Raw genomic sequence first — 17,365 nt, forward strand, 5'->3', positions numbered from 1 at the left:
AATAATTACGTTACACTTCTATGCAGCTAGTTGCAAAACCAACACGAAAATTCAGAATATCTGTTCAAATAATAAGTTTTTTAAAAAGGGTGTGTATGCTATTAATTCCTGTCCATTTTACTTACTGCACGGACCTGCCTGAAACCATTACTAGCAGAAATTCCAACAGTGGAAACTTCTAATAATTAGTTCACGGTTGTGTTTTTTTATGATGCCTGCAATTGTACCTATGTAGGGGATGTCTTGTAAGTACAACATTAAGAACCCGCCCATGCTCAGGGTTATGGAATTGTATGAGATTATTACTGAAACTACACTAAACTAATTCATGTAATGTCTGATGTGGAATGCTGATAATGATACCGACTTAGAGTCATAGAGTCATAGAGTGATCTAGTGTGGATACAGGCCCTTTGACCCAACTTGCCCACACCGGCCAACATGTCCCAGCTACTCCACTCCCACCTGCCTGCGTTTGGTCCATATCCCTCCAAACCTCTCCTATCCATGTACATGTCTAACTGTTTCTTAAACGGTGGGTTAATCCCAGCCTCAACTACCTCCGCTGGCAGCTTGTTCCATACACCCACCACCCTTTGTGTGAAAAAGTTACCCCTCAGGTTATTATGTCCTCTGGTCATCATCATCATCATCATCATCCTTTATTGTCATCTTGCAAGGCAACAGTTGTACAGTGTAAAATGAGAAGACGTTTCCCAGGGAATACCGGAGCATCGCACATTAAACTTAAACATTTCACGCATAAAATAAAAACACTAAAAAAACAATCCAGTTCCTGATAAAACAGTACGAATAGTTTAAAAAAGTGCAGGTAAAAAAAACAGCAACATTAAAATACAAGTAAAAACAGTCATAAAATGTCCAGGACAGCTGATTTAAGTGGCCAGAGCCAGTGCCAGAGTTATTACTCAGTGCCGGTTATTAAATTGTCAGTGCAAAAGCAGCAGAATTCGCCTAGTCTGTGCAAGTGACTGTGCATCTACCCGATTTATTCCTCTCATGATTTTGTACACCTCAATAAGATTATACTCCTCAATACAACTTATATTGGCTTTTGCAGTGCAACCTATTTTTGAAGAAATCGTACATTTCAAGAGTAGACTTAACTAGATTTAATTAGTAGAATCTTAACCCTAGTAAAATTACTGTCAGAAATTGACACACACACATCTTGCATTCGGAAGTGCTAAATTTTTTTAAAGTTAACTAAGTTGACATTTTTGGAGAAGTTTTATAATGCACTTACACAAAAGCTAACTTATATTCACGTCCTGGGTTGCCAGATTCTGTGTAGATCCGAAAAAGTGACACTCCAACTATTGCAAACACATAGGCAAATAACAGCACTAACATCAAGATGAAAGTCATTGCCTGGGATCGATAAAAATCAAAATGTTAATTTACTGCACACGGTGATAAGATAGCAGTGCCTATTCTCTCAGTTCTATATTAATTATTAAAGTAAATAAAACATGGAGTACTTGACAAAATTATAGTACTGTTTATTATTATATGAGGAGTTCACACCACCAGATTCAGAGACAGTTTCTTCCCAGCTGTTATCAGGCAACTGAATCATCCTACCACGACCAGAGAGCAGTCCTGAACTACTATCTTCCTCATTGGTGACCCTCAGACTTTCCTTGATCGGACCTTTCTGGTTTTACCTTGCAGTAAATGTTATTCCCTTATCTTGTATCTATACACTGTAAATGGATCCCCTTTTGTCGTGGGGTAGACTGAGACTGACTCTCCTTACCCCCCACCCCCCTTCCTAATCCTTGCACATCTCCCTAGATTCCACTCGTCATTTTAATTTCATGTTTCATGTATTTTGTGTTTTTATGACTGTTGGCAGATCAATTTCCCTCCTGGGATAAATAAAATTCTCTTGTATCGTATCGTTTCTTATCAATCGATTATAATTATGTATTGTCTTTCTGCTGACTGGTTAGCACGCAACAAAAGCTTTTCCCTGTACCTCGGTACGCATGACAATAAAGTAAACTAAACTAAAGTAAATCATCATTGCGTTCAGTCACATACCGTAATTACTTTGAATTCCTTTGTGGAGCGTATTTTATGTACTCATTCAATTTATTTCTGTAAAGTAGTTCAGATAGATGCTGGCAAAATGGAGGCAATTGATGTAATTTTACCTTTAATGCTTTTGTCATTGCCAATATAAGCAGTCGCACTTGATGGAATTTTCTCATTCTCTTCAAAGAACGTAAAACCCTGAGGATTCGAAAAACTTTTAAAAAGTGGAGTTCGATGCTGATTTTGAGATGAGTTTGATTGATGATCTCCGGAATAATAGACTGATTATATCGGAGAATAAAAAAATATGAACATGAAGAATGTCACAAATTTTTTTCCGTAATTTAGCTTTAGATGAGCAAACTTCTATTAACACGATTTCTGCGCATGACAAAGCCTATACAAATTTTTTGCACGATAGAATGTTTCTATTTCCAAGTCGAAAATTCCCATCTTTTTACAGCCTTTGCTCTCCTTTCACCAAACCCACCCAATGATTGAGCTTAGAGAGACACAATATGTTGGTGTAACTCAGCGGGACAGGCAGCACCTCTGGAGAAAAGGGATGGGTGATGTTTCGGCTCGAGACCTTTCTTCAGACTGTTCAATGATTCAGCTTTCTGGTTCTAGTATCCTATTTCCCTCATCCCATTTCCAATCCTAATGTTTTTTTTACTTGCAAGTATCCCTGGAGATCCTTCTGTTTCAATGGGAGGGTTGCCATTGAAGTAGATATGACAATTAAAAGAGTAAAAACTATAGTCTTCAGATTGGTCTATTGAAGCCATTAGTTTTGATAAGCTTACTAAATTAATTGGAGGGGGGGGAGTTGTCAGGACCCAAAAGGAGACAACTGAATTCTAGAGGCAGTAGATAAGGGGATAGTCAGTACGTAAGAAAGGATAATATTGTCCAGAGTGCCATTCTTCATTATTTTATTCCAGCCCAACCTTTCTAGAAAGTTTGCTCCCAATACTGCACAGGCATCTGCTCATGTGCTGAATTATGGTGCTGCCGGTCCTCAGAGCATATGATCCATAGTTTGACACAAAAAGCTGGAGTAACTCTGCGGGTCAGACAGCATCTTCGGAGAAATGGAATAGGTGACATGTCGGGTCGAGCCGAGTTACTCCAGCTTTTTGAGTCTCCCTTCGGTTTGAATCAGCATCTGCAGTTCCTTCCAACACATGATCCACTGATTGATTCTGCTGATATTCACAGTAGCCATCGTTCCCATGGCAGGGTGACCAAAACTGAACGCGATGTGTTTAACCAGTTCCTGGTGTGTCCAATAATTACTTTTACTTTTCTCTCTTTGTTTATATCAATTTCGCTGGACATGAACTGGCATTAATGCTGAAATTGCAGTTACGGGGGGAGGCACTAACACAGTCTAAGGTATCACCACACCAGTAGATTCTAATCTATGCACTGCAAGACTCTGGCACTCAAACGATACTCACTCCAAGAAGCTAGCAAACGTTTTTAAGTAAACGTAATATCTATTTAAATGAAAGAGGAAGACAACAACAATAATTAAAACAGTCTTCTGTATATTTAAAAAAGGCACAAATTGCTGAAGTAATTCAGAGAGTCAGGCAGCATCTCTAAATGAATGAATAGGCGACATTTTGCGTTGGGACCCGTCTTCAGACTAATTCAATCACCACCTGCCCCCCCCCCCCCCCCCCCCCCTCCCTCTGCCTGACCCGATATTACTCCAGCACTTTGTGTTTAGTGCAAGGAGTCACTTCTACTTCTAAACATAATGGATTTCTTACAATGATTAGTATTATCAAGTCAAAGACATTCCAGCCGCTGCTCCAAAATTTGACAAAGTCTTGAAGCCACCGGAGGATGATTTCGCACACTAAAACTGAAAGGATGGACCAGTCGATGATGACTAACATGATCGTTAAAATAGTGTATTTAATTCCAGGCTGGGAAGACACATCTAAGGATGTATCAGAATCACACATTGTAATTTAATGAATGCAAACAATGTATATTTGACACAAAAAATAAGTTACCATCAACATATTTCATTTACTTCTCTGTACTCAGTGCATCTGTAAAATGTTTCAAGGTTTGTTTCTTTGCCGCAAGTCAAGGGTTATGTTTTTGAAAGCTGGTGTTTTTAAACCTTAACAGCTCTTGATGCATTTGTGACTGATGAACAGATAAAGTATTCAAGAGAGAGTTAGATATAGCTCTTAGGGCTAACGGAATCAAGGGATATGGGGAGAAAGCAGGAACGGGGAACTGATTCAGCTATGATCATATTGATTGGTGGTGCTGGCTCGAAGGGCCGAATGGCCTACTCAGGCACCTATTTTCTATGTTTCTAAAGCAGAGAAACCCTCTACTGTGGATTTGCACATGTGACAATTAAAAACTATTTAACCGCCATTGAGACCATGTTTCCCAATTGGACATAACATGATTGATGCATTGGGGAACACTATATACGTGACACGAATTAGTTATAATGTGACTGGAGAAGAACTTGGAAGTTACTTTGGAAATTGACAAGCTGAAAAAATGCTGCAGTGGGGAACACAAATTCTAGGAGAAAAACTGTTTTCATGTAACCACACTGCAGTAATCAGACACCATTATCTCGTCAGAACACTGCTGCTACTTTCCCAGTGGGAGACCATTAGAAATTGATGAGCAATTGACATATGTATCATAAAACAATGTAAAAATACACTTTTCAATATTTTTAAACTTGCAGCAATGAAAACAAAGTTATGTTTGAAAATCTTGCATGAAAAGTAACTTTATTATTAAAAATCTGAAACTCCTCATCCCAATGGTTTCCCATTGACACAATTGTTTTTTATAACACAAATGTCTATAACATGTGTTCTCTTAGGAACGTAGCTATCTCATTATAACAGAACGACCTGTATCATCCGTGTCCTGAAGTTGCATAAAAGTAACCAACAAATATCCCTCAAGATAGCTTGAGGAGAAATAGAATTTTAGTCGAGTGAAACGTTTCTAATGGTTTGTGAGGGGGATGCACTTTTTTTCATTTTCATACCATAAAGAATAAATGTAGCCAAATGATAGAAAATGTACTTGACCTGAAAACTGTTGGCGTGAATTTCTGAATTAATACCTTAATTTTGTATACAGGTGTAAGCAGTGGCTTCTATGCATATGGAATGTTTTTTAAATTAGGAAGATTGGCTTTATTTTTTGTGTATATCACCATTTGGAAAATACAGTAATTGTAGCTATAAACAGAGCTGTTAAATTATTCACATTTTTAAGATAGTGAAAAACATTGCAATTTTGTACCTGCTAACACGCCGAACACAATTATATTGATGATAATGAGATACAGAATCAGATTTTTGTAAAATAAACCTGCATGAATCTGATCAGGAAAATGTACACTATATTTTTCTCAATCAATGAATTATTCAAGGTATCAATATCATATTCAAGGACATGTTTAAATAATGGTGTTGACTAAATAATATATATTACTATCTTATCATTTAGTAGTTGAATTAATATTAGCCAGCATTTTACCTTTGGCCCCGGAGAATTATATTTTTCAGTATTAGCATTTATTAAAGTGCTTATCAAGCAAATATTCAAAGGTGATATGGAAACACAAGAGACAACAGATGCTGGAATATTGAGCTACAAACAAAATGCAGGGGGAATTCAGCGAGTCAAGCAGCATCTATGGATGGAATGGACGGATGACAATTCGGACACAGACTGATGCTGTTGGGGGGGGGGGGGGGGGGGATATAGAAACATAGAAACATAGAAATTAGGTGCAGGAGTAGGCCATTCGGCCCTTCGAGCCTGCACCGCCATTCAATATGATCATGGCTGATCATCCAACTCAGTATCCCGTACCTGCCTTCTCTCCATACCCCCTGATCCCCTTAGCCACAAGGGCCACATCTAACTCCCTCTGGACAAGAGAGGTGGCAACGGGACAAAGCTTAGCAAGTGATAGGTGGATACAGGTGGGGGAGGGGAGGGGTGGTGATTGGCAGATGGGTGGAGATTCTAACGATGGCTATAGGTGAAATGGAAATAAAATGGTGTCATATAAGGAAAGAAGAGGAGGAGTGAGATATGGGTGGGAGGAGACAGGAATGAGAAGATATGGGATTCAGGAATGGGAGATGAGTATGTGGGAGGAGGTAGAGGAGTAGGTTGACTGGGGAGGTGGGAGATGGTGGGAAAATGGGTGCACAGCATGGTGGAATTAGGTACTAGGGCAGCAAAGGTACCAGGCTAGCCTGAAGGAAAACATTAACATGGACCTCCTGTGTGGGGAGCCTGCAACAATTATGTCCAAGACTCCCTGCATAAATATTATTTGGTGTTGAAAAAAAAAAGCTCAAGTAGATAAAACAGACTTTGCACACTCCATGTATACAGTCATGATGCAAGTGAATGAAATCAGTGTGGCTACGGAGCACGACAAAGTGGGGCAGAGTGAGAGATCAGACCAGACAGAGACTAAAAGAGTAGCGGAGCAGAGTGGATTGGCCAGGGTTTGAAATGGATCTACCAGCTCCAGAAAGGTGTTATTCATTTTTGGAATTGCATTTTCAAATCTCATGATACAAAATATGCTTCATAGAAAAGTGGTCTTATTTATTTATTTGTCTATTTATTCGTTCATTTGATGGATTGATATCGATTGATTGATTGATTGAATTAATGAATGACTGAAAGATACAACAGCTCTTTGGCACATCGAGTTCATACCATTGATCACCTTATATATTATCCCACTTTCGCATCCACTCCTACACAATAGGGGCAATTTACTGAGGCCAGTTGAGCTACAACCCCGTCTTTGGGATCAAACTTGAGCACATGGAGGTAACCTGCATGGTCACTCTATACCGATAGCACCCAAGATCAAGATCGAAACGACCAGGTCTCTGACACTGTGCAGCAGTAGCTTTACCAGCTGAGCCACTATTTTGCCCGGCGAAATGGGAAGATGGGTGAACATGGTGCATTGGAGGGAGTCTTCTTACCTGTCCCAAGCGTGAACAGGGCTGTCAGAGGGAGTAAATAGACTGGGGAAGTACGCTGCCTGTTTTTAAAAGCTTACCACAATCGCAATACTCATCAATGAGTTTGCTTTTCACAATCTCACTTCACCATGTAAACTGTGATAGCATATCAAACGTAAGCTTGATATATTATCAAAGAGGAAACATGAACTGAATTCTTATAACTGTTCACTGACTGGCAGCAGAGCTTGAACTAAGAAGCAGAACCACGTGTTTCATCACGCCGCATGTTGCGTTCCTGGATTTAGCAAGATGACAATATTTTAAGCCATGCTTCACTTCTCGATCGCTATATGAGTACCGGGTGATATTGGCTGTGCTAAGTAGCCATGGCAAGATTTGGTATTTCATAATGTCCAGCCAAACTCTGTGACTGGCAGAGGGCTAATCTCCAAAGACGGTAAGTCCAAGCCCGACACCATGAACAAGAACACCAGGGGGATACGACAATCCAGATTCAGGGACACTTTCCTCCCAGCTGTTATCATGCCACTGAATAACCCTATCACCAACTACAGAGCGGTCCTGAGCTCCCATCTACCTCATTGGAGACCCTCGGACTATCATCAATCAGATTTTACTGGACTTTATCTTGCACTAAACATTATTCCCTTTATATTCTATGTACACTGTCGGCAGCTTGATTGTAATCATGTACAGTCTTTCTGTTGACTGGATAGCAAACAACAAAAAACTTTTCACTGTACTTTGTTACACATGACAATAAACTAAAGTAACTAACTAACAATGCATTTTGAGGCTGCACTGTCTGAGATATTCTCTGAAATAAAACATTATTTCAAGCTCTTTTCATTCACCTCTGTGATGAGGTCAGATAAGGAGCTAGGCGTTCCATTTAAACCACATAGAGTTATATAGCACGGCAACGGGCCCTTCATCCCAACTTGTCCATGGTGGCCAAGATGCCCCAACTAATCTAGTCCTATTTGCCCATGTTTGGCCCTTATCTCTCTAATTGCTTCCCATCCATGCACCTGTCCAAATTTCTTGTAAATTATATTATTGCAGCTACCTTAACCACTACTTCTGCCGTTTCATATACCTACCAACCTCTGAATGAGAAAGGTTGCCCCTCAGGTTACTATTAATATAAATCTTTCCTCTCTCACCTTAAACCCATGCCCTCTTGTTCTTGATTACCCTACCCCGGGAAAATTCCCTCAATTACTTTTCAAACTTGGCTGTGCAGAGAACCTATGACTACTTATTGAGCATTGAACAGGCAAAAGGTATAGGAGTGTGAATATGCACACCTCCAGATTCAGGGATAGTTCTCAACTGTTATAAGGCAAGTGAATCATCTTACCACAATCCGAGAGCAGTGCTGAACTACTATCTATCACTTTGGTGACCCTCGGACTTAATATGTATCTATACACATTGTAAATGGCTCGATTGTAATCACGTATTGTCTTTCCGCTGACTGGACAGCACGCAACAAAAGCTTTTCACTGTACCTTGATGCACACTACAGTAAACAAAACTATTTTCTAAATGAATGTTAAATTCAAAGTGTCACAGATTTAATAAAGGATACTCTCTAAAATCCACTGTGCCCACATGTTGAGTGGTGGGTATTTGACATAGCGATTTTTTAGACAATTTCTCTCTCGGTCATTTGAGGAAACATTTATATTCCGGACTGGATTGAAATCAAAACGCACCAGCTGCAGTGGATCTTCAATCATCAACCTAGTCAACTTTTTTGGGTCTGTGAAAAAATAGGGACCTATTGTTACAAACCTTCTTTTTTTAGATCCAAACCGTTACTTTCTATAATGCTTGCATATTTTACGACAAATGCCTTTTACGCAATTTTAATTTCTACAATTGTTATAAAAGACTCAAATTTAAAATCAGTAGTTTATTTTCCAAGCTACTTACAAAAAGGCCAAGTTTCGCAGTATCTACCCATTATTTTCTAATACAATTGTCTGAACTTTGGGAATTTGGTCAAATGTGTAAGTCTCAAAGTCGTGATCAATTATTGGTGATGGTTTTCACAAATAGGCTCCAATGCTGGACTGTTCAAGGAATCCAGTGAAGCAGCATAAAGTTATGAAAATCATAAATCTGTGAATCACACTTTAACATCTATGCCAGGTTGAACATGGCTCAAAGGCAACTTCCCAGTCATTTCAGTAGGGGAAAAGGGCAGGCAGGAAGGAAATAAGATGAATATGGAGATATGGACAAAATGCTGGAGTAACTGAGTGGAACAGGCAGCATCTATGGAGAGAAGGAATGGGTGACGTTTCGGGACAAGACCCTAGTTCTCCGACTAGTTTCACTGTCCTTCTGATTAATTTTACTGATTATACGCATCCTTGTCATCTTCCCCACAGCTAACAAGATTCAAGATTCAATTTAATTGTCATTTGGACCCCTTGAGGTCCAAACGAAATGCCGTTTCTGCAGCCATACATACATTACAACCAAATAGACCCAAGACACAACATAATTTACATAAACATCCATCACATTGCTGTGATGGAAGGCCAAAAAAACTTATCTCTCCACTGCACTCTCCCCCCCCCCGATGTCAGAGTCAAAGTCAAAGCCCCGGCTGGCGATGGCGATTGTCCCGCGGCCATTAAAGCCACGCCGGGTGGTGCGAGGTCGCACACCGGGTCTTGGTGTTAGAGCCCCCGGCGTGCGCTCGCAGAGTCCTGCAGCCATTCCAAGCTGCGCGGGGCGGTGATGTGAGGCCCCGCTCCAGGAGCTCTTCGACCCCGCAACTCGGGCGGGAGAAGTCGCCGTTGCGAGAGCCCTGATAAGAGGTCTCCCTCCAGGGACCCGCGGGCTCCCGGTGCCGCCGTCCGCCAGACTAGCAGTTGCAGCCTCCGAATCTCCGGAGGTCGGGCCGCAGCAGCAGCAACGCTCCACCACCGCCCCACCCACTCTGGACTCGGCCAGCTCCACGACGGTGAGGTGAGTCGTCGGCACCAGAGTCCCCGGTCTTCTCCTGTTGGAGGCCGCTCCTCGTTGCAGCCCCAACGACAACGGAGACCCGACAAGAAAAGGTCGGGTCTACCATGCAGGGAGAGATTTAAAAGTTACCCCCTCCCTCCCACACACACACCACACCCCCCAACAAAAAATAACAAAAACTACATAGAAACATAGACAAAAAATAATAAAAACGCAGACGGGCTGCAGAGGCCGCTGCTGTCGAGAGTCGCGCCGCCTAGCAATAGATAGAGCGGAATGAACAATGATAGAGATACATTTCCTTATCATCATCTGCTTTTATCTGTCATTTTCACACCTTATCCCTCCTTATCTCATCTTCCTCTCCCCTGACTCTCGGTCTGAAGAAGGGTCTCGACCCGCAACGTCACCCATGCCTTCTCTCCAGAGATGCTGCCTGACTTGTTGAGCTACTCCACCATTTTGTGTCTATCTTCGGTGTACACCAGCATCTGCAGTTCTTTCCTACTATAAATATGGAGATAAAAGGAACTCCAGATGCTGGAATCTTGAGCAAAACACAAAGTGCCGGAGGAGTTCAACTGGTCATGTAGGATCTGTGGAAAGAATTTGACAGGCAACATTTCAGTTATTCAGATCGGGACTGAAGAACGGTTCCAACCTGAATCGCTGGCTGACCATTGCCTCCATAGATGCTGCCTGACCCACTGGGTTCCTCTAGCACTTAGTGTTTTGAATAAGATAAATATTCTTGATTAAGATTTTTTAGAAAACATGTGGCCAAACAGCTGGGTATTTCCAGTATTAACAAAATGCGTAAGGAACTCTTCAATCAGGCGGCATCTGTGGAGGGAAATGGAGCACCTGGAGAAAAGCGACTGGTCATGGGTAGAACGTACAAACTCCGTACATACTGCACCCGTAGTCAGGATCTCTAGCATTGTAAGGAAGTATGTAAATATGCTTTCAAAAAACTGTTTGCTGGAAAAATTAAGGTGCATACTGTATAATTTCTTTTTTTTTTTTTTTTTTTGTTTATTTTATTAGAAGTTAATACAGCACAAAACAGTACAGTGGCACCTAATTTTAGGTGCCAACTATGTAATACCATAATCCATTCTATGTACAACCTCTAGTTTTATGTTATAAGAAGGAAGTAAGCAGGACAAGAAAAAGAAAACAATAGAAAGGGGAAAAAGTGGAAAAATAGATGGTAGAGAGTAGAAAAACGTGAAGTGTGTATATAAAAAATAAAAAAGAAAGAGAGAAAGTGGAAAGTAGAAATAGAAGAGAAGGCCCCTTAAAAGAGAATTTTTCAAATCTGTATTCGGAGATGTAGATCTATCCGCGTCATGAACTGAAATCAGCAATCCTTACGGTACCGCTGCATCACATGATTCCAAAAAGTCGATGAAAGGAGACCAACTCCTTAAGAATTGGTCATATTTATCTACTAGTCGGAGTCTCATTTCTTCAAGGCGTGCTATGTCCATCATATTCCTAATCCACATTTTAACAGTTGGTGTGGTTGTATTTTTCCAAAATTTAAGTATCAATTTCTTTCCAATTATTAACCCATAATTTAAAAAAACATTTTGATCTTTATTTAAATTGGTATCTTCTCCTATTATTCCAAATATAATCCATTCCGTTTTGGGTTCTATTCTTGACTTGAAAATCTTTGTGAATATATCAAATATATCACTCCAAAATTTATTCAACTTTGTACATCCTACAAATGAGTGTGTTATATTAGCGTTTTGAAACAAACATTTATCGCATCTGGGAGAGACGTTTGGATAAAATTTATTCAACCTCGTTTTTGAATAATATAGTCTATGTAATAATTTGAATTGAATTAAAGCGGCATCTGTGGAGGGAAATGGAGCACCTGGAGAAAACCGACTGGTCATGGGTAGAACGTACAAACTCCGTACATACTGCACCCGTAGTCAGGATCTCTAGCATTGTAAGGAAGTATGTAAATATGCTTTCAAAAAAATGTTTGCTGGAAAAATTAAGGTGCATACAGTATAATTTCTAAGTTCAGAATATTAAAGATTAGAAAGATAGCATAAAGGTAATGTCTTTTTCAGCAGTATTTACCATTATTGTGTAATATAATGTTTCCACTGCATATGTAAACATTTGGTCTTGCACTTTGTCCACATGGACTTTGGTTGTGGCGAAGAGACACTTTTAAATACAATTTCCCATTTTACTGTGTTTTGCCCACAGCATACCTTTCCGATACTTTTTTTTCTTTCATTATTGTGTGAACAACCAAGATCAATTTTGTCAATGTAATGGTTCAAAACATACCTTTAATATCATTCATATTATATTTTGGATCATTGATGATTAATCCTTGTAAATGATCCAACAAATTGAAGTCCTGAATGAGCTTTGATCGGATAACTTGTGCCAGAGGATTCTCCTTTGAATGTATCTGAGAAACTCCTTTAGGTTCCAAGAGGTATTTCGATGAGTCCATTTTTCAGAATCTATTCAACGGAGAAAAAAGCGTATAAATGCACCCTTTATACAAATGTCCAACTGTCAGCCTTCTCCACATCTACAAACTATAAAGATCCATTCGTTTTCCAAAAAGGACACAAAGTGCTGGAGTAACTTAACAGATCAGTCAGCATCTCTGGAATAACATGAGTAGGTGATGTTTTGGGCCGGGACCCTTCTTCAGCACTGATCATTCCGAAGGAAGGTCCCGACCCGAAACGCCACCTGTCCATGTTCCTCCATAGATGCTGCCTGACCCACTAAGTGACTCCAGCACTTTTTCCTTTTGTGTAAGCCAGCATTTGCAATTCCTTGTTTCTACCTTCATTTTCCAACCCTGACCACTTGTAGACGATCAACCATCGGTTGCTGAGACTATTAATTATTAATAAATCTTAGTCTGTACGAGGTGGAACATTATTTCTCAGAATTTGCAATATACAATTGATCATGATAATACGTGGCATTAACAAACATGTAACCAGTGTTGTTTTTAGACAAAACAGTTCGTGTATGCACAATTAATAAACAAAATAATTACATTTATCATCTTGAAGGTGCCAGTACCTCCTATTGGGGCATACCATCACAAAAAAGCACTGATTGGAACTATTCAGAAGCTGCATTATAATAATAATTAATTAGTCATTCTCACAACCTAAATATAAACCAAATGTCTTATAATCCAACCCTGCAGACTATTTCCTTTCCTGTTAAACTTGTTTATAAAGTATAAATAATAACTAAATGCCAGTAAGATCCTGCTTGTAATATGTAAATATAGTTATAGCCCTGTCCCACGGTATGAGTTCATTCCAAGAGCTCTCCCGAGTTTGCCCTGATTCAAACTCGGAGATTTACGGTAATGGCCACTCGTCGGTACTCGGGGCTCTTCTGTTTCCATGCTGTATCATTCCATGACTATTACAATCTATTGTTACTGATTAATCATATACTTTTCAAGATGTTAGATTTTTTTTGATTTTGGGATCTTAGCTCATTTATTTTTCGGTCTTACCTTGATAGTTAAGATCCTGACAAGAAAAGCAGAGGAGTTATTGTACCTCTAAAATATCACACCTTCAGCAAATGTTATCCATGTTGGGTGAATATGTTTTCGAATAATTCATATCAAAAAATACTGTCCTTCCCATAGTGACTTCACTATATTATGATATCACACACGAACAAGAAGGAGAACAGTATTTAGAATCGTATTTAGAACTCTAGAACATTGAAGACTATTAGCTGTTTCACAAGCCATTCATTACGCCCAGTTGAAATGTATTTCACTTACCAGGGTATTCAACCTTATTTAGCCACCACCCCAACACCATTCCAGTCTCTTCACGGGCATACATATTTATCTTCTGACCAGATTCATATTGTGGAGAAAAGGAATAGGTGACATTCCGGATCAACCCGAAACGTCACCCATTCCTTCTCTCCAGAGATCCAGAGTTACTCCAGCTTTTTGTGTCTATCTTTGGTTTAAACCAACATCTGCAGTTCCTTCCCACACATATTCACATTGTGTTCATCAATTAGCTGAGTTATGGACTCATAGAGTGATAACAGCTGTACATAGAAACAGACCCTTCTTGTCCATGCTGACCAAATTGGCATATTTGCCTGCATTTGGCCCACAGGCCTCTCAACTCATCCTATCCATTTATTTAAGAAAGAACTGCAGATGCTGGAAAAATCGGAGGTAGACAAAAATGCTGAAGAAACTCAGCGGGTTAGGCAGTATCTATGGAGCGAAGGAATAGGTGACATTTCGGGTCTCGACCTGAAACGTCACCTATTCCTTCGCTCCATAGATGCTATCCAAATAATTGTTCAAATGTATTTTGAAAGTCATAGTTGTATCCTGTGGCAGCTCATTTGAGATATGGATACTCTCTGAGAGAAAAAGTTGATCCTCCCACCTTGTTACTAGATTTGTTTTATCACTGTTCTGATTGCTGAACACATTGATTTGCCTATCAGTTTTTGAGTAAGTTATAACGATATATTTACAGAATAAAAAGGCTGACGTGATGATATAATACAATGAAACAAATTGCATTGCCACCAAAGAATGCATTGATATCAAATAACTGCTCACCTTTCTAAATTCAGAACTTGTTCAACCATGTAATTTAACCATATCAAGCTGCTGAGTGCATCTTCCATTACATTTGGCAAACACATCATCTGGATAAAGATATAGCTTCATATCTGTACAGTCACAGAAGTTGGATAGCATCCTGCACTCTTGAGTGCATATCTCTCCTCTCATTTTCAGCATGAAATTCTTCCTTAATTATTTTCCAAAGTCTTCACATAACAGGGCAGGTAAGGTGTGGTCCTCAATGTTACCATTGTAGACCTGTAATGAGAAGAGAGCACAAAAGGTTATGAATATGGAGGCAAAGAAATGATTGCAGAAACATTGAAAGCAGAAGCCTTCACTGCTTCAGGTATACTTGCTTTTCATTTTCTCCCCTCTCTTTATCCAAGGTAGATTATGCAGCATTTACATATATAACCAAACTTTCGTCTTCTTCCCATCTTTGGCCTTTATCCACTCGTCTACCAATCATAACCGTATCCACCTGCCACTTGTGTAGGAAGGAACTGCAGATGCTGGTTTAAACCAAAGATAGCGATATTCTGGAGACAAGGAATAGGTGATGTTCCGGGTCGAGACTCCCCTGACTCTCAGTCTGAAGAAGAGTCTCGACTGGGCTCTTTACCTTCATTGGAAACAATCTTAGTTGAGTTGGAGACAAAATGGAAACCATGCTCATTCCAGGAGTTGTTCCTACAAACTTCCCACTAGTCATTTCAATGGTTCTTTATTATCGCATGTACCAAGGTACAGTGTCATTCTGTTTTCTGCAAATTCAGTAAATTATTACCATACATAAGAACAATTCCAGTTTAAGTACAAAGTTTACAGAAATAGCCCACTGAGACCATGTATAGGAGTCGCCAGGTTTTGCTGCCATTTTCAAAGTCCAAACTGAAGTTGGCCATAAAGGGCCGCAGACCTGTCTGCAGGGCCTCCGGCCTGCACCTCAATCTGGATCGTCCTGCGAACCTTCTTCTCCCCCCCCCCCCCCCCCCCCCCCCCCCCCCCCCCCCCAGTCCACCTTCTGCCTTTGTACCCTGGGGGCGCTTCCCGCGGCCTAGCTTAAGGGCACGTAAGGTAAGACCCCGGATCCATTTCCCAGCCCTTTGTCCTTGGGTCTGCCGTCGACAACTCCCTCCACTCTCCAGTCCTGGTGCACGAGCAGGGGCCGGACTCGGCGGCTTTCCCCTTCAGGTTCGGTTGTGTGGGGGATAGCCACGGCCCGAGGGTCATTCTGCTTTGATAAATGCAATAGCTGGGGCCTATCATCCATCACATGCAATCTATTGAAGCTTACGTGGCCAAACCTGCATATGCACGTTGTGCCCGCAATTACACAGGAATTAATTTCAGCAACAGATATTTGGCACAAGAGGAATCGGATTTTCCCCCAGGAAAATCAAGCTACCAGGCGTCGTGATTCAAATCATTGTAGATGTAATCTCAACAAGAAAACCCTGTGAGTCAGTGTAACTTTAAATCATTTTCTGATCTTTTTTGACACACTGAACAAACACCATCCTTACAAACGCTCACTGACATCCTGCACAAATCCTCCACCCACTAGTCAAACACTTGCGGGTGTAAGATCACATTTCAAAAGGCACTAAGCTTCAGGGGAAATAGAAGCAAGAAATTCTGTACTCATCATGTGTGGCGGGAACCAGAGAAGTAAGGGATAATGCTTCAGATTAATGATATTTCATCAACCTAAATTGTTGATTGATTCTTCCCACACAGATGTTGCCGGACCTTCTGCGCATCCATTGCACTTTCATTTTTAATGTCAGGTTTCCAGCATCTGTTCTATTTTGCTTTTCAACTTTCAGAGTTGTGTCAAGAGTCAAGTCAAAAGTGTTTTATTGTCATATGTCCCGGATGGGACAATGAAATTCGTACTTGCCGCAGCACAACAGAATATGTGAATATGTAAACATTGTACATAACGGGGGAAGAGAAAAAAAAAGAAAAAGTTCAATAAATAACAAATATAGTGCAATAATAAAATAGTCTTGTGCAGTTCAGAGCTCAGAGCTTATTCATTGTTGTGTTTAATAGCCTGATGGCTATAGGAAGAAGCTGTTCCTGAACCTAGATGTTGCAGTTTTCAGGCTCCTCTAGCTTCTTCCTGATGGCAATAGTGAAATGAGTGTGTGGCCAGGATGATATGGGTCTTTGATGATTTTGGCTGCCTTTTTGAGGCAGCGACTACGATAGATCCCTTCGACAATGGGGAGGTCAAAGCTGGTGATGGACTGGGCAGAGGTCACAACTTTTTGTAATCTTTTTCACTCCTGGAAGTTCAAGTTGTCGAATCAGGCCACGATGTGGAATTCTCTGCCTCAGAGGGCGGTGGAGGCAGGTTCTCTGGATGCTTTCAAGAGAGAGCGAGATAGACAGGGCTCTTAAAGATAGTGGAGTCAGGGGATATGGGGAGAAGGCAGGAACGAGGTACTGATTGGGGATGATCAGCCATGATCAAATTGAATGGCGGTGCTGGCTCGAAGGGCCGAATGGCCTACTCCTGCACCTATTGTCTATTGATGCAACCAGTCAGAATGTTCTCTACCGTGCACCTGTAGGAGAATCCTCTTCGATCAGGGTAGAAGACACTGTGTATACTTGTTCCTTATGTTGCACTGCTCAA

The 17,365-nt window shown here is 40.5% G+C and overlaps 1 protein-coding gene across 6 annotated transcripts in view; it reads right to left on the minus strand.

Annotated features, from left to right (window-relative positions):
• Positions 1-17,365, minus strand: part of LOC129712561 (cation channel sperm-associated protein 2-like) — a 32,085-nt gene that overhangs the window by 8,806 nt on the left and 5,914 nt on the right. For 3 of the 6 annotated variants that reach the window (XM_055661060.1, XM_055661057.1, XM_055661056.1), the window contains exons 2-8: positions 14,710-14,973; positions 12,405-12,586; positions 8,689-8,862; positions 5,371-5,439; positions 3,843-4,015; positions 2,181-2,342; positions 1,268-1,392 (exon numbers count right to left, since the gene is read on the minus strand). In XM_055661060.1, the coding sequence (XP_055517035.1) occupies positions 1,268-1,392; positions 2,181-2,342; positions 3,843-4,015; positions 5,371-5,439; positions 8,689-8,862; positions 12,405-12,576 (875 nt within the window). In that variant the 5' untranslated portion in view covers positions 12,577-12,586; positions 14,710-14,973. Of the gene's footprint in view, positions 1-1,267; positions 1,393-2,180; positions 2,343-3,842; positions 4,016-5,370; positions 5,440-8,688; positions 8,863-12,404; positions 12,587-12,921; positions 13,545-13,617; positions 14,429-14,709; positions 14,974-17,365 lie in introns of those variants that run through there. The other 3 variants (XM_055661058.1, XM_055661059.1, XM_055661061.1) reach the window with 3 other exon arrangements.

Source organism: Leucoraja erinacea, chromosome 33 (genome assembly GCF_028641065.1).
Source record: "Leucoraja erinacea ecotype New England chromosome 33, Leri_hhj_1, whole genome shotgun sequence".
Lineage (NCBI taxonomy): Eukaryota > Metazoa > Chordata > Chondrichthyes > Rajiformes > Rajidae > Leucoraja > Leucoraja erinaceus.